The sequence below is a fragment of the Phoca vitulina genome, unplaced genomic scaffold (assembly GCF_004348235.1).
Source record: "Phoca vitulina isolate PV1807 unplaced genomic scaffold, GSC_HSeal_1.0 scaffold2, whole genome shotgun sequence".
Classification (NCBI taxonomy): domain Eukaryota; kingdom Metazoa; phylum Chordata; class Mammalia; order Carnivora; family Phocidae; genus Phoca; species Phoca vitulina.
Genome location: NW_022589705.1, coordinates 56,223,747 through 56,247,863, shown reverse-complemented (window position 1 = coordinate 56,247,863; position 24,117 = coordinate 56,223,747). Strand labels below are relative to the sequence as shown.

Genomic DNA, 24,117 nt, shown 5'->3' with positions numbered 1-24,117 from the left:
TTTGAATCATGGACTTGTGACCTCCTCTAACGGTTGTTTCTACTTGCCATGTCAACCCCTAGACCACAGCTGTCTTTTGGAAAATAATTTAGTCAACCTCTGTGTGAAGCTGTACATTCTAGAGAAGTGGCTCACACAGCTCATTCTAACACCTGTTCCCTTGGTCAAACAGTGAAACAGTCTATCACAGAATTAGCTACAATTGTTGAGTGTTTGCCATGTGTTAGGCGCTGTACTTAGATTCATCACGTCCATCTCTTACTGACTATGTGGGTCTCAGGCAGTCATTTAAGATCCCAGAGCCTTAATTTCTTCACTGGCTCACTGTGGCCATTTAGTGTAGGAATAACTCAGTTAACATGTGGTCAATGCCTGACAAATACATATTCTCTCTCATCTTCTCCTGTTCCACGTGACAAGAGGGTAAGTTGAAATTTTTCAGGGCAAGAAGGCTCTGGAAAATCTAAAGAAGAGCTTATGTTAGGTGGAAAAACTGAGACTTGAACAGCAAAACCTGTTAGGTGCACTTTTCTATTTATTTTATTAGGGAGGTAAACAGAAGTTGAAAATCCAGCTTCTTTCACTTCTCCTTTCAGTGGGCCACCCATTTTGGATATAAGAACACGGGTAGCTTAGCCAGGAGTGGCTCTGTGTGACATTCCACAGGTGCCTGGTGACAAGGAAGTATAAGACCATCTGATTTCTCAATTACCTAATGTCCCAAACTGGGCGAGTTCCATCTCCAATAAATAACCTTCGGTAAGACTGCTCTTCCCACAGGCCTTCACCTTAAGAACTCCTCCTCTTGAGTTAAGTGACTGGTGATGAGACTTTTAAAAAAGACTAGGACTAGGTGCTACAATGGATCTCAGAATGCATTTATGCCAGGTTCACAAAAATAGGTGATACATTTTCAAGGACACTCTTCTTTCACAAGCTATTGAAACTCTGTCTTCTACGTTTCCTCTTCTACTACTTCTGCTACTCCACGCTCCTGCCACCACCTCAACCACTTCCTTCATTTCAGCAGAACACACACACACAGGTTTGTGCATATATATCTCTGTATATGATACATGTGCTTTAAATGTGTATATATACATATGTGTGTATAGACAGATACATGTGTATGCACATACATGTGTGTGTGTATATGTGTGTAAGCTCAACCTTACCTGTACATGTTTCATGACCTTACTAATTCTCCTTTGATTTCAACAACAACCGCAACAAACAACAAATACGATGCCTCCAACATCACTTTGGACAGTAGGTATTTCTTTGTTTTTAATCTATGAATATATACCTCCATTCTTCCTATAAAGGGCCACAAAACCATCATGACTCTGGTAACTAATTTTATGTGTTAACTTGACTGGCCACAGGATGTGCAAATTAAATGTTATTTCTTTCCTTTTTTTTTTTTTTTAAACTTATTTATTTATTTGAGAGAGAGAGCAAGTGAGCACGCACAAGTAGCGGGGGCGGGGGGGCAGATGGAGAAGAAGAGAGAGAGAATCCTGAAGCTGACTCCCTGCTGAGCGCAGAGCCCAATGTGGGGCTCAATCTCCTGACCCTGAGCTCAATCAAGATTGGCTGCCCAACCAACTGAGCCACCCAGGTGCCCCTTAGGCTTGACTTTCTTAAAGCACTCGGACTCCTAATGCCACCACTAAAGCAGATTCTTACTTAACCACTGGCAGCTTCTGTAGCCTAAAACAAAATAACCTTAAGCCCTCATTTTCATTAGTAAGGTCAACTTGTAAAATATCAGCTTTTCAAACTTCAGGGTGTCTCTTTGAGGTGGCCATAATATCCAACCCCACCTGTTTCACAGAAAGGTAGAGTAGGTTATCCTCAGAGCTAGAGGCAGGCTTTTAGCAGGAACCCTGTCTGCTGACTCCAGCCCTTCTGTAGCACTAGACCTTGTTACAGACAAACCCCGCTCCTACCAACGAACAGCAAAGAGCCGCCATTTATCAAGTGTAGACAACACTGCCCGACACTCTGTGGAATTACAGATATTCATCTCAATCCTCACAGCGATCCTAGGAGGTAGGACTTACTGATTTCACCATCTCCCATGTGAGGAAATGGGATGCCCAGAGATATTAAATTACTTTTCTAAGATCACACAGCTTGTGTGTAGAGCTCGAAATAGGAATCTGAGGTCATCTGACCCAAAGTCTATGCTCTTAACCCTTTACAATGTACTCCCTGGATCTTCTAATTTTCAAGTGTTGCAAAAGCATTCCATCTAAGCAAACTTCAATCATGCAGCTGGTAAGAGATGGTAGATCCTCTCCCTGCTTTCAAAGAATTTATAATTTAGACAGGAAGATAGGGAACACCCAAGAATCTCGGAAATAATAAAAACAGACTGTATATAATCATATACAGTTAAGTATACAAAGTACCATCTAAGTCCATAGTATAATTCAGCCAACACTTAATGAACTATTCCATGCTGCACTGCCCCCCCCACACCCCACTACTATCCATTCTAAACATGTCAGATTATGGTTCCTGAAAACACCGGGATGCTTTCTGCTGCTGTGTTTCCATATATGTAGCTCTCCTGATTGTCAGATCCTTATCATCAATGGCCTCTTCACAAACTCCAACTTTTTCTTTAAAATACAAATGAAGTGTCATTCTCTTTGCTCCTTCTATAATCTATTCTCTACAAAGTGGTCAGAATGATCTTTCATTTATTTATTTTTTAAAATTTTATTATGTTACGTTAGTCACCATACAATACATCATTAGTTTTTGATGTGGTGATCCACGATCCATTGTTTTCATATAACACCCAGTGCTCCATGCAGTACGTGCCCTCCTTTTTTTTTTTTTTTTTTTTAAGATTTTATTTATTTGACAGAGAGAAAGACAGCCAGAGAGGGAACACAAGCAGGGGGAGTGGGAGGGGGAGAAGCAGGCTTCCCATGGAGCAGGGAGCCCGATGTGGGGCTCGATCCCAGGACTCCGGGATCATGACCTGAGCCGAAGGCAGATGCTTAATGACTGAGCCACTCAGGCACCCCGGTACGTGCCCTCCTTAATAGCCATCACTGGGCTAAGGGGAACCCTCTCACACTGTTGGTGGGAATGCAAGTTGGTACAGCCACTTTGGAAAACAGTGTGGAGGTTCCTCAAAAATTTAAAAATAGAGCTACCCTATGACCCAGCAATTGCACTCCTGGGTATTTACCCCAAAGACACAGATGTGGTGAAAAGAAGGGCCATATGCACCCCAATGTTCAGAGCAGCAATGTCCGCAATAGCCAAACTGTGGAAAGAGCTGAGATGCCCTTCAACAGATGAATGGATAAAGAAGATGTGGTATATATATACAATGGAATATTACTCAGCCATCAGAAAGGATGAATACCCAACTTTCACATCAACATGGATGGGACTGCAGAATGATCTTTTAAAAAGAGGATTTGAACCTTATCATAATCCTGCTTAAGACTCTTCTGAGGCTTCTTAGTATTCTTTTTTTTTTTTTTTAGCATGCTCCACGCCCAGCATGGAACCCAATGCAGGACTCCATCTCATGACCCTGAGATCAAGACCTGAGCTGAGATCAAGAATCGGATGCTTAACTGACTGAGCCACCCAGGCTCCCCCTTCCTATGATTCTTAATGAAAAACAGCAACAACTACAAAACCATCAAGTGCCTCCCCTTTATTATCTCACTTCCAGCAACCTCTCCAAACTCCTGTCCAACCATTCTCCTCCTCCACCAGGACACTCTGACCTCACTGGCCTCCTCTGTCTCTTGCAAGGATGCCACACTCTCTCCCACCTCAAGGACTTTGCAAACGCTGTTCCTGCCACCTGGAATGACTCTGTATGGCCAGCTCTTTCTCAACCATCAGGTCTCCCCTTATAGGTTGCCTTCAAGAAAGTCCTTCTTCTACTTTCTTTTCCAAATAGCCCTCTTCCCCACCGTCTCTAACTATGTAACATTTTGCTTTATACGATTCTTAGTAGTTGTCCTCATCTTTAAATCATTTCATTACTTTTTATTACTTTAACTTTTTCTCTTTTGCTCTGCGATCTTGTAGATCACTCACTGCTGGGTCCCTCATGACAAATACAATGCCTGGCACATTATAGGCTCCCGGTTATCTGGATCCTCCTCTGATGCTCAGAGTGATACTGAAAACTCCTACACAGACAGACAGATGATGTCACATCATGAACATTTTCACTGAGCTCCTCCTCTGTGCCAAGCACTGTTCTAGAATATAAAAGCAAATAAGAGACAAGGTCCTTGAACTCAATACTCTCATGGTGTAGAATAACAAAGAAAATAAACCAGAATAATTATTATTTGAAGCATTAGTAAGTACTAACAGAAGAATTAAGCAGACCTCTGCATGGAACAGATGGTACCTTGGGACAGGAGACACAGGTGTGGTCGGGGAAGTGGACATGTAAGCATTTATCATTGTCTTACATTTTATCATTATTTGCTTCTCTGTCCTTCTTCCCAACTAAAAGGCATATTCACGAGGGCAGACTTTGTTTTCTGTTGCATTATCAGCATCTAGAACCATGTCTGGCACATAGCTGGAGCTCAATAAACAGTCACTGACTAACTGACGGACTGAACGAATCCTGCGCGATGAAAAGGAGCCATCAGCTAAAGATCTGGGAGGAGGTCACCCTGCACACAGGAAGAAGCAAACATCTGTGCTTGGTAAGAACATGCTTGCTGTGTTTGAGGAGAGGCCAAAAGGCCAGTCAGGGGGCTGAAGACAGTGAACAAGGGAGAGAGTACAGGGTAGCCAGAACATGGGGGGCCTTCTCTTGGCCCTGGTAAGGAGTTTGGGGTTTCTGAATTTTATTTTAAATGTAAAATGGAAGTGAAGTGCTCAATGATTAGTTTCAGTAAATAACTACTGAATGGGGCATGAGAGGGGGGTGCCTTCCAGGATGGCTAGAGTAATAAGGACAAGCTTCCTGGTGGTGTCACTTGGAGCTGAATGCTAGACTAAGAAGGAGCAGAGGACAGAGAAGCTTTCGTGTGAGTCCATGTCTTCCCATGGCAAGAGCCCTTCCTTGATACACAAGGGCAAACAAGGGCTCAGACTGTTCTAATTATTTAGCTTTGTTTAATATGAAAAGGACAGGATACTGGACATGCAGATCAATGCAAAATATACAGATGAGAGAGCCTAGGAATGCTTTACTTATATAAAAGTTCATGGAAGGTGGTATCATTTTATCTGTCTATCCTTCTCCCTCAATCTGTCACTCAATTGGTCCATCCCTTACTCAGTCATTAAATAATTATTACTTGCATGTCTACTTCCTGGTGGTGAGAAAGGTGGAGAAAGACAATCATGGAATTTAGAATCTAACAGATAACCTCCAAAAATCTCTCACGTTAGGAAAATTCTTTTTTTTTTTTTTTTCATGTTGGGAAAATTCTGAGACAGGATAGTGTAGTTGAAAATCCTTATAAACATCCACTCCTGAGTTCACATCCCAGATTAGCTCTATACTATCTTATACTTTAGGGCAAGTCATGAAAAATCTCTGAGCCCTCAGTTTTTTTGCCTTCAGAAGATGATCATGGGACTAACATGAGTCTGACAGGTGTAAAGGGCTAAGCAATGCCCAGCACGTGGTAATACTCAAAGATTAGTTTCCATTCAACCTTTCTGAATAAACCTATGTACAAAAATAGGCTCCAAGTCTGCAACTTTATTGCCTGATTTCTTCCTAAGTCATGAATTTTTCCAGCTTGTCATCTGAATGCCACTAAAGAGAAAAGGTGAGACTTGGCTCCAAACACTTTGATACTTTAGCTCCACCCTGGCCAGGCTCCCTACTCAGACCTTTCTGCAGACAGAAAAAGAAATCCTAAGGCAGGAGAGGTATTCAAGAGCACCTGCCTGGGGAATGTCTAGGCTCAATTTGTAGAGCAGGCCATGCGTCTGTTAAACCTTGCCTTCTTCGTAGGTAAAGATCCAACGTGAATCCTCAGGAAGGCAGTCTGCATCGGTGGTTGAGAGGTGATGCTCTGGAGCCCTGCTGACCAGGTCAAACTCTGCAAGGGTGATGATCCAGCTGCATCATCTTGGATTCCTTAAGCTGACTCTATGGTCAGAGAGTCGGCTAACCACCAACTTCATGGGGTGGTTTTGGTTGGGAGTTTTAAAATGAGAGAGTGGACATTAAGTATGGAGAACAAGCCTTTGTCTATGGTAAGTGTTCAATAAACAGAATCTATAGGTGAATTTCTTTTTAAAGGAGGAATACTTGAAAATATGAAAGAAGACCCCCAAATAAATGGACTGTTCTTGCCACCAGTGCCCTTAGAAAAATAGGCCAAACAGCAGCCTTGTTGTGTTTCTGAAACCCAATTAAAAAGGGATAATAAGAATTCATTGAAGTGGCTTGAGCTGAAGCCATCTGAATATTCTGGGTCTAAAACTTATAAGGCACAGGCTTAAAAAAATCCCGTCTGCATTCTTGCCCCATGGTGATTCAGTTTAGCGCACTGAGATGTGAGGGCCCACCTTCACTTCCCAGATACCATCATGAGGAACCTGATTTGCTGTTGGTCAGTCAGAGCAGGTCTATACCTGTCTTGACTACCTGAAACGCAGCCATTCACGAAAGAACACTGTAGTTCCAAACAACTTAAAAACTAGTCCTAAGAGGTTCTGGTCTTACGTGCACATGTAAGACATGCTTGTTTTAAGTAAAAATCCCAAATAGCTTGTTCAGGAAGGGTCAGTATTGCACTGAGCACTGATGATGTGCCAAGGACCCCACACATACTGATGCCAACAATGATGGAAACAGCAAATCACCTGGAAATGGTCTTATACTCCTCTCTTGCCCACCCGTCTCATTCTCCACAGCTGATCCCACAATCACTGCTTTTCCTCCAAAATACATCTTGAGTCCCTTTTTAAAAAAAATCTCTATTTCTACCATCTTGTCCATATCAAGTGATTAAACCTCCTTGTGTCTCAGTTTCCTCATCTATAAAATTGGAATATCATCTACCTCTTAGGATTGTCATAAATGGAGTCATACATTTAAAGTGCTTAGAACACCACCAATATGAATGCCGATTGCTCTGTTTATTGTTACTGTTTTGTTGTTGCAATGGCTTCTGAAGCTGTTTCTACCTGTTTCCACACTAAGTGTTTTATTTATGTAGCCTCCAAAGTGATCTTTACAAAACACATGTCAGCTCATGTCACTGCCTGGTTTAAAACTCCTCTGGTTTCCCAACATATTTAGAGAGCAGCATCCAAATTCACTCCACAGCTGTCAAGACAACCACCATTCCACCAGCACACTGTGCTTTAGCTATTGCCCCCCTCCTTCCTCCCAACGTGCAGACACAGGTCTCCCCGAGACACTACTCCAGCCATTCCCTCTCCTGGAATGTCCATCTCCTAGACCTTTCATGACTGGGTCCTCATCATGCAGGTCTCAACCCAAATGTCACCACCTCAGGCCTTTCCTGATCATCCTACACATCCTTTATCCCACTCCCCATCCCCAGTTACTATCTGAATGCTCTTTGAAACATTCTCTTTATAGCACTTACCACTATTCAAATAAAGATTACAGATGCATTTTGCTTTACCACAGTGTTGTTGTTCTATCAATATTTTACTTGAACGCCTTGGGTAAGGCATTTCTTCCCATTTCCACAGGATCTCTCCCTCGCTGTTATCTAGCACAGGTTCTAGACATAGTCACATAATCCACCTGGCCCTAGGAGGAGTCTGTGTTTTTCACTTGGCAGGGGGTAGAAATATCAAAGGCACAAATAAAAAGTGTGTTCCAAAATATTAGGTTGAAAGAGATCATCCGGAAGACTCAAAATAGGCTTATAGTATCTTTTAAAGACTAACATTAAGATGAAATACAAAATTTAAAAGTTCAGGAGAGAAAATGGTGGACTCCTGAGATCTACCCATGGACCCTCGTCTGAGAAACACTATACTGTATGAATCTTCTCTCCTGAAATAGGCAGGCTCTCCCTTCCTTAATATCTGAGTCAGAGATTTCCTGAGTCAGGACTACCCTCTGACACTTCTTAATGGGAGAAAAACCATATTTATAGCTAATGAATAAAATATTAGCCGACTCTGCTAAGTACTGACAGAGACCCAGCGCTAATTGCTGCCCTGGGACTAACCTGCTTTGCTCATACAAATAGGGGCTGCTTATTCAAGAGGGATGCCAGCCAACTTGGTTTGCATGAAAGAGTGATGACAAAGAATAACCTCCAAAGAGTCATTGCACTGTTGGGAACTAATGAGATATTTATTCCAGAGATAACAAGGGATGGAGAGGCCAAGGGTTGAGGACACCAAAACTCATTGAGCATCTTCTGTATACTCCATGCTTTATGCAATTTATCTCATTTAGTCTTCATGACAATCAGTGAAGTACTATTGTGTCCACTTCACAGATGTATATATCAAAGCTCTGAGCTGTCGTAGGTGTAGAGGAGGGGTCTGACTCTACGGGAATCTGACTCCAGACTTGTACACGTTGCAGGACACAATGCAGGATGTGAAGGTTCAAAAGCGAAAGTGGCTACTGTAAATGCACTGAGTTTCTTTTTTTTTTTTTTAATTTTTTTATTGTTATGTTAATCCCCATACATTACATCATTAGTTTTAGATATAGTGTTCCATGATTCATTGTTTGTGCATAACACCCAGTGCTCCATGCAGAACGAATGCACTGAGTTTCTAACAAGATGATTAAAAACATATATCTATAAAAATATGGGTGGGGTGCCCGGGTGGCTCAGTTGGTTAAGCGATTGCCTTCGGCTCAGGTCATGATCCTGGAGTCCCAGGATCGAGTCCCACATCGGGCTCCCTGCTCAGCAGGGAGTCTGCTTCTCCCTCTGACCCTCCTCCCTCTCATGCTCTCTATCATTCTCTCTCTCTCTCTCAATAAATAAATAAAAATCTTTAAAAAAATATGGGTAAAACATAGACTATTTTGGGAATAATGGTTGAAAATGATGAAAGTTTTATTTAACAGAATGTAGTCCTTAGATATTTTAAGAACTGTCAGGTAAGGGAGGGGTAAAGACCCTGTCTACTCTACCAATGAGCAGATCTTGGACAGATGGCTGGAAATCTGGGGTAGGGATGTCAGTTTTTGGTCCCAGCTCACCTTGGACTTTTGAATAAATAAAACAAATGTGTGTGTGCATGTATGTGTGCATGCATGTAAGACACTTTTGTCTACTCTATACCCTGCTATGTTCTCAACATATATAAGAGGGTTTGGCATATAGTAGACAGTCAATAAATATATGTTGAATGTGCAACTGATGAATTGTTGAACACTACATCTGAAACTAATGATATACTATATGTTGGCTAATTGAATTTAAATAAAAAAAAATATACGTTAAATGAATAAAATCTGCCCCAACAAGAAAAACATATTACTTGTTTAAGTTAACTCATCACTGAAAGCTACGGTCCCAACTCCTCAGCATGGCACCTAATTAACTTTAGGATCCAACCTCATCTCTTATTCTTCAGGGAATGAACTCCTCCTCAAAGGACTTTTGAAGAGATTAAGGTTCTGAGCATGGATTCCTGCCTTTGGAGGGGGTTATATGATAGCTAAGCAAGCTTTATGGAACAGTCTCTAGATGCTCAGTACTACACTCAACACTTTACAATTATTGTTGCATTTAACAACACCACAACTATATGAGTTAGGTCTTATCAGCCTCCCATTTTCCCTAAGTAGAAAGTAAGGTTTGCAGAGGTTAAGGCATTTGTCCAAGGTTATGTAGGTGTTAAGTGGTAGGGCTCAGATTAAAAACCCCAGATTTGTTAATAATTGCCAGGTCCCCTTCCAGTAATGAGACCCAATGTATTCTGTTCCTAATCTAATATCTGTACTGAAGATTAATACCATGAACACAGGAGATGTTCTTTCCAAACAAGCACTGGTTTCCATGGAAGTTGTATCTAAGGCTGCTCAGCATCATGCCATTTACTTGTTTAAACTCATCACTGCAAGCTATGGTCCTAACTCCTCAGCATGGCATGTAATTAACATTAGGATCCAACCTCATCTCTTATTCTTCCACATCAGAATACTTTGTGTCTGTTCATCCTCCACTTTATTATTACTGCCTTGTTTTCAGTCATGTTCTATTTCTATACTGAACATCCATTGGTCTATCCATCATCCATTAACCAATGATAAGTCAGGAATGTGGTCATTTCTGGGAACAGTGCCCTGCCTTCACCTACTGTACAGTTTCACAAAAGGGAATAAGTAAACCTACTAATTCTGACCCATCATGCAGGAGACATCTGAAGATCTTTCCTCCTCCATGAAGCCTCCCCTAAGTATCCCAGGTCCCTCTTTGTCTGTTTTGCTTTGTGCTCTGACAACACTATGGCCCATATCATAACTGAGGTACAACGAACCTCATTTCTGATGATGGTTAGGTTCTAAAGCCAGTGTGAAAGGACACAACAGTCCGATTGCCCTCCCAAATCCCTTAGGAAGAAGCTGTCACATTGGAGACTTGCCACTGTTTCCCAATACTTGCCCGTCAAGCAAGCTTGTCCTCCATGTGGAAACAGACTGCTGTCTTTGATTAAAGGGCCAGAGAAGAAGTCAGCTTATTTCAGAGCCAAACTGTAGGAAGAATACCGATCTAGTTACACACTACGATCACAGCACACATACAGTCACGCTGAGATGCTCACAGAACGCGAGTCCTGAGGGAGCCAAGACTGGCTCAGAGCACAGCAGAATTACACTGTCCCCTCAAACTGTCACACTGGGGGGCCCATGTTCATCGAGTAAGCAGTGCAAATCATTGCCTTAGCTGTCTAAATTTTCTCTTTCACATAAATGCACATAGAATGTGGCTTCACTGACCCACCATGTGCAGTCATTTAACTCTTCTAAATGGGCGACTAAACTAGGAGTTCCTAGGACACATGAACCATGCCCAACACCCATGGTCAGTTCCTTGGTGGACAAGAACCTCCAAGATTTGGTTCCTGTCTTCCTCTGCAATAGCATTTCTCTCCATTCATACCACCCTTTCCACACCAATTCTACTTACCTATTTCTAATTTTCACCATTGAGACCTGCTTCCTTACACCTCCCGCCTCTGCCTATAGCACCCCTCCCTATGTTACCCAGCACATGTCGATCCTCAGTACTCCCTGCGAATGTTTCCTTCCGGGATCCCTGCCCCTTTTTAGGTAAAGTTTTGGCGTCCTCCCACTCTGAAGCTGGGCCATGTGACTTGCTTTGACCAAGAGGATGTTAGCAAATATGACATACAGAGTTGAAAAAGTGTTTGTGCAATGGGGATTGTCCTGCTTGTCTGCTGTGGCTGAACATCGTTCCTCAGCTAACTTGCTGGAGGGTGAGACAGCTGGTGTTAAGTCAGGTTGCCCCACTCATGTCAGCCAAGGCAATCTGGGATCAGCCGGCTGCAGCCTGACCCCTACACATGAGCAACCCTGGTCCATATCAGCAAAACTGCCTAGGTAGTCTGCAACATACTAGCAATACCAGCTGAGCTCAGTCCAGATCAGCCAAACCCACACTCCTGCTGTGTGTATGGATATTTTGTTGCCTATCATATAGTATGATTGTAGCAAAAGATAATGGATACATTTTCTATCAAGACTTCATTGGCCTTCCCAAGGATAGGCAAAAACTCCCATATTTGCACAACCTCTAACTCTTGTACTTTCCCCTATTAGAAAACTTAACACACTCTACTATTATAAACATTTGGTAAATAATATGATTATTTGTTTTTATGCTTACTTCTTTTTTAAGATTTTATTTATTTGACAGAGAGAGACACAGCGAGAGAGGGAACACAAGCAGGAGGGAGTGGGAGAGGGAGAAGCAGGCTTCCCGCCGAGGAGGGAGCCTGATGTGGGGCCCGATCCCAGGACCCTGGGATCATGACCTGAGCCGAAGGCAGACGCTTAACGACTGAGCCACCCAGGCGCCCCTATGCTTACTTCTTCTAAGGCTGACCTTCTTGAGAAAAGGAACATCTTTGTGAGGGAAGTGATGTGATATAATCAAAACAGTTTGGGCATACCTGTTAGTACAGCCATTACAGACAAGAGTATAGAAGTTCAATTAAGAATTGAACTGCCATATGATCCAGCACTCCTGGGTATGTACCTGAAGAAAATGAAATCAGCATCTCGAAGAGAGACTGCTACACTCATGTTAACACTACAGCATTATTCGCAATAGCCAAGATACAGAAACAACCCAAGTGTCCCATCAACAAATGAATGGATAAAGAAGATGTGAAGTAGATATACAATAGAATGTTATTTAGCCACAAGAAAGAAGAAAGTCCTGTCATCTGTGACAACGTGGATGGACCTTGGTAGCATTATGCTAAGTGAGATAAGTCAGACAGAAAAACAATTACTGTAGAGTATCACTTATACATGAAACCTAAAAAACCGAACCTTGTAAAAACAGAGTAAATTGTAGTTACCAGGGGCTGAGGGGTGAGTAAATTGGGGAGAAGTTGTTTAAGGGTACAAACTTACAACTAGTAGATAAGTTCTGGAGATCTAACGTACAAAGAGTGATTACGGTAAAAAATATAATGTGTTATAACTTTTAAAGTTGCTGAGAGATTAGATCTTAACTGTTCTCAACACAAAAAAGAAATGAGAGTTATGTGAGGTGCTGAAGGTGTTAGTTAACACTGCGGGAGTGATCATACCGTGATTTATGTGTGTATCAAACTAACACCTGGTATACATCAAACTTACACAAGCTTATGTTTCCATTATATTCAATAGAAAAAACAGTTTGGGGATACTTGGGCTGGAATCATGTTTCTGCAAGTGGCCAGACTTTCTGAGCCCAAGTGCCTTTAGCTATAAAATGAGGCCAGCAGTGGCAATTTTGCAGCCTTGAGAAAAGGAAGCAAGAAAATCTGTAAAAAGTAGCCAGTTCAATGCATGACACATCAAAGGACTCAACAGATAATATTTGGTTGAGTGAATTAACGACCTGACACTTACATGGCAAAATTCTCAGAATAAGTACAGCAAAAACAGAAGGTCTTTTGTCCCATTACCAAGTCCTAACATCACACCAATGCCCACAGCATTCTGCAGCCTCTAATTTGATTTATTACTATGGAAGCTGATGTTTCAATTTACTGAACCCAGCTGTATAATAAATAAAAGTAGCTCAGAGGACCACCTTTGCAACTTAATGTCAGCACAGCAGTTAAATGCAGTTTATTTAATCTCGCCTCTAAAACAAAAGTTGCAGTTTGTTGCTTATAAATCTGTTCTTCCTGCAACCCTTCTGAGATACACAGACACCTGCCGTGTGTGTGTGTGTTTTTTTTAAGATTTTATTGATTTATTTGACAGAGATAGACAGCGAGAGAGGGAACACAAGCAGGGGGAGTGGGAGAGGGAGAAGCAGGCTTCCCGCTGAGCAGGGATCCCAACGCGGGGCTCGATCCCAGGACCCTGGGATCATGACCTGAGCCGAAGGCAGCCACTTAACCGACTGAGCCACCCAGGCACCCTGCCTTGTGCTTTTTGCCCGTTCTCGGGCTGGCTAAGCAGCCTGTCAATGCGCCATGCTCTATGCTCCCCCACAATTAAGAAACAGGTACTCACCTCTCTGGAGGTAGGCAGGTCTCTTCCACGGCTGCTGCAAGAGCAAGAGGCAGAGTGAAAAAGGGTGTAGGTGGCAGCCTGACAAAAGTGAACTTTGTTTGTGCAATGCCCTGACCCCAGAGACAAAATGAGGAGTGGCAACTCATTGGTGCCCCAAGCCTCCCTGCCCCCCGGCACCTAGGGGGCCCTCCGTCATGCAGCGCAGCACTCACCCACACTATATGGTGTTTCTATATGAATACAATCTTGATCTTTAGGATGAGACTCTGACCTTCTGGAGCACCAGAACTTGTGTGTGTGGGGGGGTTCTCTCTTTAACTCTCATGTCTCTCACAGCACCCAGGGCAAAGAGAGCGTGGCTGCTCAACATGAGCTTACACTAATGATAGCCTGCATTTAGTGAGAGCTTACTGGTGTGCCAAGCATTGTTTAAACCCTTTCCATGACTCATCTCATTTATCCTCACAAAAACCCTGAGAGATGAGTGCTACTGTCATCCGCACACAGATAAGGACAATGAGGCTCAGTGAGTAAGATGCCCAAACTTAAATAGCTAGTGAGTCGGGGAGCTGGGATTTTTTACTACAGAAGACTTGGTGCTTTGTTCTATGTTCTCTGACAACCTTCTTCGCTTTCAGAGAGAGGGTTTGAGGTCTGAATTATTTAATGTTTATAAAAATCATACTTAGCCTTCTCTGTTATGGAGGTGGCCAAATTATTATTAAAGTATACTTATAAGAGAGCTCTTTTGTTTTCTTTTCTTTCATTTTTTTTTTTTTTTTAACCAGGCAAAGAACTTTATTAACCTTGTTTCAAACTTCCCAGGCTTCTCCAGATTAATGAGCTGCAACGAACAAATAGTGTCTAAGCAAAAACTGAAAAGTGCTGCAGTGTCCAAGGGGCTTGGGCTTAAAAATACTAGAGATCTCGAGTCCGTCAGATCCACGAACAAAATTTTAAAAAGCAGTCATCATATAAAACAGCAGCTCCCAGTCACTTCTTCAAGTTTCATCTTCTTCAGAAGTTGACTTAATTCAGTTTGCTTCATTCTTGGAAGCTTCATCAAAATTCTCCACAAGGTCTGGAACCTCCTCCTCTTCCTCCTCCTCCTCTCTGGTAGCAAGTGGTGCGTTTCCATCCACGCACTGTGTGGGCAGAGCTTCAGCCAGTCGTCCTCAACTAGTCAGATGGTCTGCACCAAGTTGGTTTAAGACACTGGTAGCATTTCTGTCAGCTGCTTCCTCAGCATGGCCTGTGATGGTGAGGGCTGTCGCTGCCCCCGATGCCTGGACTTCAGGCTTGTGGAAAGGGATCGTGGTTCCTTGGTATGTGACCATATTCACTTCTTCAATACCAGAGATATTGTTTACCCCTCACTTCTTTAAGGAGAACTAAGGTTTGGGGCGCCTGGGTGGCTCAGCCGGTTAAGGGTCTGCCTTTGGCTCAGGTCATGATCCCAGGGTCCTGGGATCAAGCCCCGCATCGGGCTCCCTGCTCAGTGGGGAGTCTGCTTCTCCCTCTGCCCCTCCCCCGCCCGATGCATGCTCTCTCATGCACTCTCTCTCTCAAATAAATAAATAAAATCTTAAAACAAAACAAAACAAAACGGAGAACTAGGGCTGTAGCCGTTCTATGAACCACCTTCTTCCGGCAAGCTGTTCCTTTTCCACCAATGTGCACCTGGGCTTGCAGTCTGGCAAGTTTCTCCTGGTTCATCTTGGTGGAGAGGAAATGGGACCTCGGGGGACTAGGGTTGGCACTAGGGGGTCTTGGCCAAGTCAACTGAGATTAGGTGCATGCACGAGGGGACACAAGATGAACTTTCTTTTAGGATAAGACTTAAGATGACTTGCAGCAGTGGTTCTCCAAGTATGGTCCCTCGACCAGCAGCATCAGCATCCCCCCAGGAAACTTGTTAAAAAGGCAAATTCTTAGGCACCCAATCCAGACCGAATAAACCAGAAAACCCTGGGAATAGGGCCCTGTGATCTGTGTCTTGACAAGTCCTCGAGGTGATTCTGGTGCAGGCTGAACTTTGAGAACCACAGAGTGAGTTCAAGAAATTTAACTGCCATGAGGTTGTTCAAAGTGGTCAAATGAACAATGCAAGATGGCCTCAGCTCTCTGAGTGTACCATCTACTGGCGCTCGTGGCCACAGTAAGACAAATGTTAGCACGGCACTACATAGCACCCCAAAGTGTGTGTTCGCCTCATGTTTCATTAGTGAAACATAAGCAAAGGCATTTGAAGTGTCAACAAGATCAGAGCACGGTGCCGGTGGAGAGGGAATGAGAAGGCGTTTCTTTGAGTAGCAGAGGAAGACACAAAACAGCACAGAAGAAGGACTTCCCAGGATGCTTCAATTCTTGGAAAGGGCCAGTGGGGGCAGGGGTGGGGGCCCTTTGGCTAATTACCAAAGGCAGATCACAGAGGCCAGAGGGACCCCCATTAGGATCACAGGTCAAGTTTACAGTGCCTTTCCTCCCTTTTCACTCTCTCCCCTCTCCGACTGCACTGATTATGTTGACAACACAGGCTTTGTAGGAAACACAAAAACTCCCTGCTCCCTGCTCAACTACTTTTCTTTTTCTTCCTTTTGGACAGATTCCCAGTGATCAAATGCAATGCTCTCAGGGGAAGCGGGCTGGCCCAGGAGCGATAAGGGGCCAATTCCCATAGATTTGTCATTTCACGGGCAAGCTGCCATAGCCTATACGTGAAATAACCAGTGATGGATGTCCAGCCCCATGGAAAAGCAGCTGGGCATTATCACCTGGGAGTTGACACGGAGAGGGAGGTAACAGAGGGGACACGGGTGTTGGAACCGTGACTCCTGCTGGCTGGCTGTGTGCGGGGCCCTGTGCGTTTTCTTACCTTCCCTGTGGACCTTGGAAATTGCAGCTGCCTGCCTCTGGAAGGCCTGGAGGTTCACGACTGGGGGCTTCGGAGGCTTTGGGGGAGGAGGACCCAGGGACTTGATGGAAGGCAGTGGTTTCGTTTTGAGAAGTTGGTGATGCCTATCAACTGGCTGTTTCTCTGAGCATGGATAATAAGAAGATAATGCAGGTTATTACTATTTCCATTCATATCTTCTTGGGTGAAACTGACCAGTCCTTGCCTCAGTCTCTCTCCCCTTTATTCTCTTCCTACTGGCCAGAGTGCCCTGATCAAAACGCAAAGCTGATCATGTCACCAGCCTGCTGCCCGAGGCTGAAGCCTGGCTTCCTCGGCAGGACGTCCATGTATGTACTTCATCCTCTGGCATGTAAATACCACATGACCCCAATCCACATTTCCAGATTCTTCTCTTACCACCCTTTACCATCCTACTTTCCCAACCTCAAGCCCAAATATCTTTCACTCACACCAATGGCTTCTTAATTCTCCAAATTTGATTTAAAAAGCCATCGTATATCCAAGACTTTGTTCATGCCCTTCTTGGTTCTGGAATGCTCTTCCCTCACTTCTTTCTTAGAAAGCTCTGACTCATTTTTTAAGGCCCTGTTCCAATGACACCTCCTCTGGGAAACTTTATTTGATTTCAAAATCGAGGTGAGAATTAACCACTCTCTGTTTTGTATCCTCACAACGTATTGTTAACACCTCTCTCAGTGTTGTGGCATATGAGAGGGGTGGGTCCATCTTCCCATCGAGTGAGAGCTGCTCGCGAGCAGGCACCAGGCCACACGGATCTCTGCCAGCATCGAGCATGGTGCCTACTTCCAAGGAAATGGATGGTGACTATTCCCCGAAAGGATGCTTCAATCACTTAGGACATGCAAATAACATGGGGGCTATAAAGAGGATGAATTGCTCTCCGATTTCCAGGACTCATAGCCTGGGACAAGGCTAACTTTGAGGTACGTGGGCACCTGTGAATTTTGGGGTTTTGTGTCCTGGAATTTTCCAGGACAATCTCAATTTCACACATTTCATCCTTCTGTGCTCAGAAGCCAAACTCCAACAGAAATTCCAATGTTATATATGAAAATCGTATCTGCCTCTTACAGTGAAAATAGCACAAAACCTTGTATGATCCAAGTGCCTTGATTTGGGGTTCACATAATACAGGGGTTGACTACATGTACCATCCATGCCAAAAAATAAAGACGTTGGCCTCCATACAACTTCCTCAGAGCCCTGTTGCCCTCTGAGAGCAAAGAGGCCGGGGGGGTGGGGGGGGGGGGGGGGGGGAGGGAAGCTTCCTTCTTGCCCCACTAGCAGGGGTTACATCAGTTAGGACCAAGCTCCTCTCTTCTTAGGCTTTAATTATAAGTCATGATGTCAGAAATTTCAGTTTTTATCAAATTAAGAAGATGTAGTGAAAATGAATGATCCCTTACAAATTGGGTTCCTAATTTTTACCAGGCATTGTGCTAAGAGATAGACATGGGTCATCTCATTTAATCCCCTCAACAGCTCCGTCAGGTAGGCAATCCATCCTTCTTTCCTTCCTCCCATTCATTCTACTTTCCTATCCCCTCATCAATAACAATTTATGTACTACAGTCCAGGCATCGTTCTAGAAGCTGGGTATAGAGTTAAGAACAAGAACAGATAGAGCCTTGCCCTCAGGAATTTTCATTCTAATAGGAGGAGACTGATGAGAAACACACAAACAAGGTAATCACAGAGACCTGTCAGTTCTATGAAAGAAATAAAACAGGCTGATAGGAACGAGTGCCAACTGCTCACAGCGAGGCAGTGGTCTTTAGATACAGAGGTTAGAGAAGGATTATCTGAGAAAGTGTCATGTGAACTTAGACCTAAATGTAGCTACAGAGGGCTCAAAGAAGAGTTTTCTAGGAAGAGAAAGAGCAAATGTAAATGTCCCAAGCACAATAAAGTCTCTTCACAGAATAGCAAGAAATCCAGTGTGTCCACTCATGAGCCAGGGCAGCAGTAAGTCAGATCCATAAGCAGGGCCCAGAAGGTGCAGAGCCATGAAATCAATAGTAAATAGTTTAGACTCTATTCTAAATACATATATGGTTGTAAGCAGGAGATCCCTCCACCCACCCGTCCATCCACCCATTCATTCAAGTAGTCGATAAATAGGTTTTGAGGACCTGTTGAACCTGGTCTTGTTCTTTTAGGTGCTGGGGATATGGTGATAAGGAAGACAGTTTTTAATCCTTATGTAACTTACATTTTACTGAGGTAAACAAACAGATATGTAACAATATACAAGGTAGGGATGGGCAATGAAGAAAACCAAAGCAACATAAGAAGACAGAGACTGACAGAGGTGGGGTGGTTATTGTAGATGGTGACGCACAAATTCCACTCACAACAGGTGACCCTCAGCAGAGACCATGATGAAGTGAGGGAGTGAGACATCAAAGACCTGGGGGAAGCTTGTGCCAGGCAGAGAGATCAGCAAGTGTAAAGGCCCTGGGGTGGAACTAGCTTGGTTTATCTAAGGAAAAGCAAGAAGGCCAAGGTGGTAGAAGGAGAGGTAGGAAGGGCCAAATGGCATCAGCTGGTGTAAGATGGCTAGAGTTGAATTTGAGCAGGGGAGTGATGTGATCTAATTTGTGCTTTAGAGGATCACTATGCCTGATGGGAGAATAGGGTAGTGGAGGGTAAGAGTGTGGAAGCAGAGAAACCAGCTGGACCACTGTGGTCCAGGTGAGAGATGACAGTGGTATAGATAGGGCAGAGGGCAGAAATGGACCAAAGTGGAGAGATACAGAACATATTTTGGTGGTAGAACTTGCTGATGGAGTGGATGCAAAGAATGAGAGGGAGAGAGGAATAGAGTATGGCTCCTAGGTTTTTGGCCTGAGCAACTAGGAGGATGGCTGTGCTGTTTACCAAGTTGGGGCAGATTAGTGATGAATCTGATTTACAGGAGAGCAGACCAGGCTATAAGAGGTTAAGTGGACTGCCCAAGTTCATGCATGTTGTAAGAAGTAGAGCTAGGATTCAAACCCAAGCTTGCCCAAACTATCTTTCAATAGAATTCCAGGAGATTAAGCACTTTACCCAAACCTGAAATTACAATTTGGCAGATGAGCCTAGAATACCTGCCCTGGCATTTGGAGCAAAATTCACCCAGATCATACATGATCTTTGGTAGGCTCTAAATTAGAAAAACACAGCGGCCCCTCCCCTGGGCCCACAGGGATTATATCTCACCTGGGGCCTGGCTGGCAAGTTCACTCTCATAGATAGGCTGGCAGGAGCCCCTCCCTGGGCTCTTCTCAGGAAGAGGGTTTTCTAGGCTCTTCCTGCCATGTTGAACAAGTAGAAAAGTGGGATCTTCAGGAGCGGCAAGTGATTCTCTTTGGGCCATCAAGTGCCTCTGGGAAGGCAGGGTCTGCGGTTCTTTTATTTCCAGCTTTCTCCTGGGTTCCTTTGGAGGAAGCCCTCTGCTTTTCTGCTCCTCCGGATGGAAGGCCCTGCGTGCGCAACTGGCAAGGAGAGAGGCTGAAGACAACTCACTCTTCTGAGATGAAACCTTCTCCCAGTTCCAGAGCTTATCTTTGAAGCTCTCCTTCACCATGACTCTCCTCTTGTTGGTTATCTCGGCATTCGACTGACTCATGTCTAACAGTAGAGAAGTTTTCTGGGAATTTACTGCAGAACCAGGAGACCTTTCCTGAGGTCCTGGGGAATTCGAACACTTCTGAATCTCACTCCTTTGGGCTAACTTTGTTTCCTGGGGTTTTAGAAGCTGGGGTTCTGCACTAGAACAGCATGGTGGGAGTGGATTTTGGTTGGATGAGAGGGGTTTCCCATTGGCCAAAATTCTTGTTGATTGTGTGCTTCCAATGTCATCCTTTTGAGGAATGCCTGCTGAGAATTTAATAGGTCCTGGAAGAGATGGCACATCAAACTTTTGAAATTTGGCTCGAAGTTCCTTGAAGTTTCTTAACCCTTCCTAAAGCATCAGAGAAAACAAAACAAAAAAATGTCTTATTATTCTAGGAAAAAAGCCAGTGAGGTTAGCTGACTTCACTGTGCATGTAAGCGGTTCTAAGCACTGATACAACACCATTGCTCACCTAGTGGGTGGTGTCAGCTGGTGATGCCATGGTCTATGGAAGATGCAATGAAAACAAACATCTCCTCTTTGAAACACTTCAGATATGTTTAATTTCTTCACAACATGTAAAGAATACTTATAAAGGAGACAATACTGACAATGGCTGATAAATCCTTTGATACAAATTTTTGGTGGTACCTTGTTGCCTATATAAGTAAGTTCTAATCCTCTTAGTACAGCATTCAAAGTTCTTTACCATCTGATGGAATTATGGTCTCCAGCCACAGCTGAACACAACTACCCTTAAACCAAACAGGATTATTTATCGTTTTCTAGAAATCTGTATTCTCCACCACCCTGACTTTGCTTATGTGTTCTTGCTTCATAAAATGCACCCTCTATCTACCTGTCAATTGCTTTCTTGCAACTTTGGTGCCCCCCTTTCTCCATGAAGATTTTCCCAGGGGTTGACGGGTAGAGCTAACTTCTTCCTTGTCTCCTCATGCTTCCATAGCTCTGTATAACTTGGCTGTTGAATTTAACTTTGGAAATAGACAAATTCTGACTCTGTTCTTTATCATCTAGGCAAATACTCTGGTAAATGTGATATTACCTCTCAGTGTCGTCTCATCATAAAAAGTTGTCAAGTGGTAGAAAGGTTAGGGCTACTATATGTGAGGTGTCCATCAAAATTCCAGTAAGCCGGTGATAAATAAGAGCTATTTTGAAGAGGCTAGCTGATCCTTTTGTATTTTTGACTCCCCTTGGGAGAGTGTGCTCTACCTTCTAAATTCAGTATGAATTCAGTATATGAAAATGGTGGTAGGAATAGCAGCCCAACCCTTGGGGCTGAGGAAGGATGTGTCTGGCATTACACGGGGAGCTGGTGGTCTGGGCAAGCAGGATTGGGCTTGACTTGTGCTCAGTGCTGTTCCCACTGCTCCCCCTTTCTCTCACTAGGTCTGATTTAGTTTTGTAAGCACATTTTGTCATCTTTTGTCTCCCCAGGAGGTAGGAAGCGGTGGAGGTAGGGTGTGAGAGGACAGCTAATGGAGCCATTTCAAAGGGAGCCACGGTCTTTCCTGGTCGTCTTAAAAGGCTGAGTTCCACGTAGCCAGACAATCTCCACGCCAGTCACTTCTCATTTTGCCATCTGAGGGACTACTGGGTGACCTTTTCTCATCATGTTTACAGTTGACTCACACCTGCCCTCTGAAGATTCAGGGAGGGAGGGAAATTGAAGTAGCATGAAGCAGGTGTCTGGGAGCTTGCTTGCATGCTCCCTCCCCCAGTCCGCCTTCCCTCTCTCTCTCTCTCTCTCTCTCACACACACACACACACACACGCGTATACACATGTACACATTTATAGTTTTTTTTCCCCCATGAATTGCTAAGTCTCGATTTCTTGCATATATTGCAACCAGAGGTCAAATTAATTCAACTATACACTCTCTCCCCTGATGTGAGGGAAGCCAGCATTGGGCATGGAACCAGGAGATCCGAGTATGAGGCTCTGCTTCACCATTTTCTAGTTATGTGCCTTGGGCAATTCACTTCACTTCCCTGAGCCTTATCTTCCTCACTATAAAATGGGACCGTTCTAACAGTTCAAGGTTATAAGGATCAAAGGAAAGAGCTATACATACCTCAGTGGTTCATATTTTTTAAATTATGCTTAAGATACACATACTTTAAAATTCACCATCTTAACCATTTTCACGTGTACAATTCAGTGGTGTTAAGGACACTCACATTTTTGCAAATGTCAAGAACCCTTTTCATCTTGCAAAAGTAGAACTCCATAGCCATTACACAATAATTCTCCACTCTCCCTACCCCTACCCAGCAACCACCATTCTACTTTCTGTCTCTATGATTCTGACTACTCCAAGTACCTCATATAAGTGGAATCGTACAGTAATTGTCCTTTTGTGTCTGGCTTATTTCACTTAGCATACTGTCCTCAAGGTTCATTCGCGGTATAGCATGTGGCAAAATTTTCTCCTTTTTAAGGCTGAATAATATTCCATTGTGTGTATCTACCACATTTTATTTACCCATTCATCTGTTGGTGGACACCTGTCTTGCTTCCACCTTTTAAGTATTTTAAATAATGCTCCTTGAAGATGGATACGCAAATCTGTCTTTGAAACCCTGCTTCTAATTCTTTTGGGTGTTTGCCCAGAAGTAGAATTACTGAATCATATGGTAATTCTATGTTTAATTTTTTGAGCAACCACCATACTGTTTTCCATAACAGCTGTACCATCCTACATTCCTACTAACAGTACATAGGATTGCAACTGCTCCACATTCTTGTAACCCAGTATTTTTACAGTAGCCATCACCATAGGTATGAGGTAGGTGGTCAGTGGTTAATACTTTTAAAGGAATGTAATGATGATTATTTTTAGCTCTTCACTATCTGAAGCCACATGAGCTACAGTTATTATTGGGTGGTTGATTTTAGTCTCTGCAGGAATGATTAGGAAAAACCTTAGCAGGAAATAGAATTATGGATGGATACCCTCCAAACCCAAGTCCTGTGTAAAGATGACTGGTTCAGGAGGAAGCAAGCCTGATCACACCTGGTCTATTCCTCTTTCAATAAATGCCCATTGAGTGTCTATCATGTGGGCAAAACACTGTTTTAGACAGACGAGGGCTCAGCTATTAAATATTACATTCTAAGGTAAGGGAGAGGCAGAAAATAAGCAGATACACATGAAAATATTAGAGATGAATGCCATGTGGAGAACTGAATAGCTGATTCAATAAAGAGTGGCTGGGTGCCCACCAAAGATTTTCTGAGTTACCAGAGTGAAGTCATTCCCGTGTCTGGGCTTAGTCGTCTATCACACGAGGCAGTTGGCCCAAGTGATCTCCAAGGTCCCTCCAGCATTAAAGTTTGGATTTCACTTCCCTTATTATGGGAAATAGATGTGACACATCCTGTTGTTGATTATTCGTTACCCCTGGAAGGGAGGTCAAGGTTGAGGGCATGAGGCAAGGTATGCGAGGATGGGTTGGGAGGTACCCAGGGGACATTCCAATGAAAACCATGCTTCATTTTTCTGGGCCTGCAGCAGGTCAGTTTCCACATCCTACTGATGTCAAGTGTTTGTTGTTGTTGTTGTTTTAAAGTAGGCTCCATGCCCAGCATGAGCCCAACATGGGGCTTAGATCCATGACCATGAGATCAAGACCTGAACTGAGATCAAGAGTCAGACACTTAGCCAACTGAACCATCCAGGCGCCCCACTGATGTCAAATCTTAAGAAGCCCATGAGCCTGTCCCTTCTTCATGCCATGGCCCCTGCCTCTGAGTCCTCCTCATGCATTGCAATGACTTCTTCGTGGTCTGTCTGCTTCTACTCTGGGCCCCTCCAATCCACCACTTACCCAGCTGTTAGGCAAAGCTGATAAAAAACAC

At 43.6% G+C, this 24,117-nt stretch overlaps 1 protein-coding gene across 1 annotated transcript in view; it reads right to left on the bottom strand.

Moving 5' to 3' along the window:
* FYB2 (FYN binding protein 2) overlaps positions 1-20,586 on the bottom strand; it is a 94,029-nt gene extending 73,443 nt beyond the window's left edge. Inside the window, 3 exon segments of the mRNA XM_032428102.1 lie at positions 13,691-13,724; positions 16,566-16,727; positions 19,833-20,586. Coding sequence (XP_032283993.1) covers positions 13,691-13,724; positions 16,566-16,727; positions 19,833-20,586 — 950 coding nt within the window.
* Between the last annotated feature and the right edge of the window lie 3,531 nt (positions 20,587-24,117).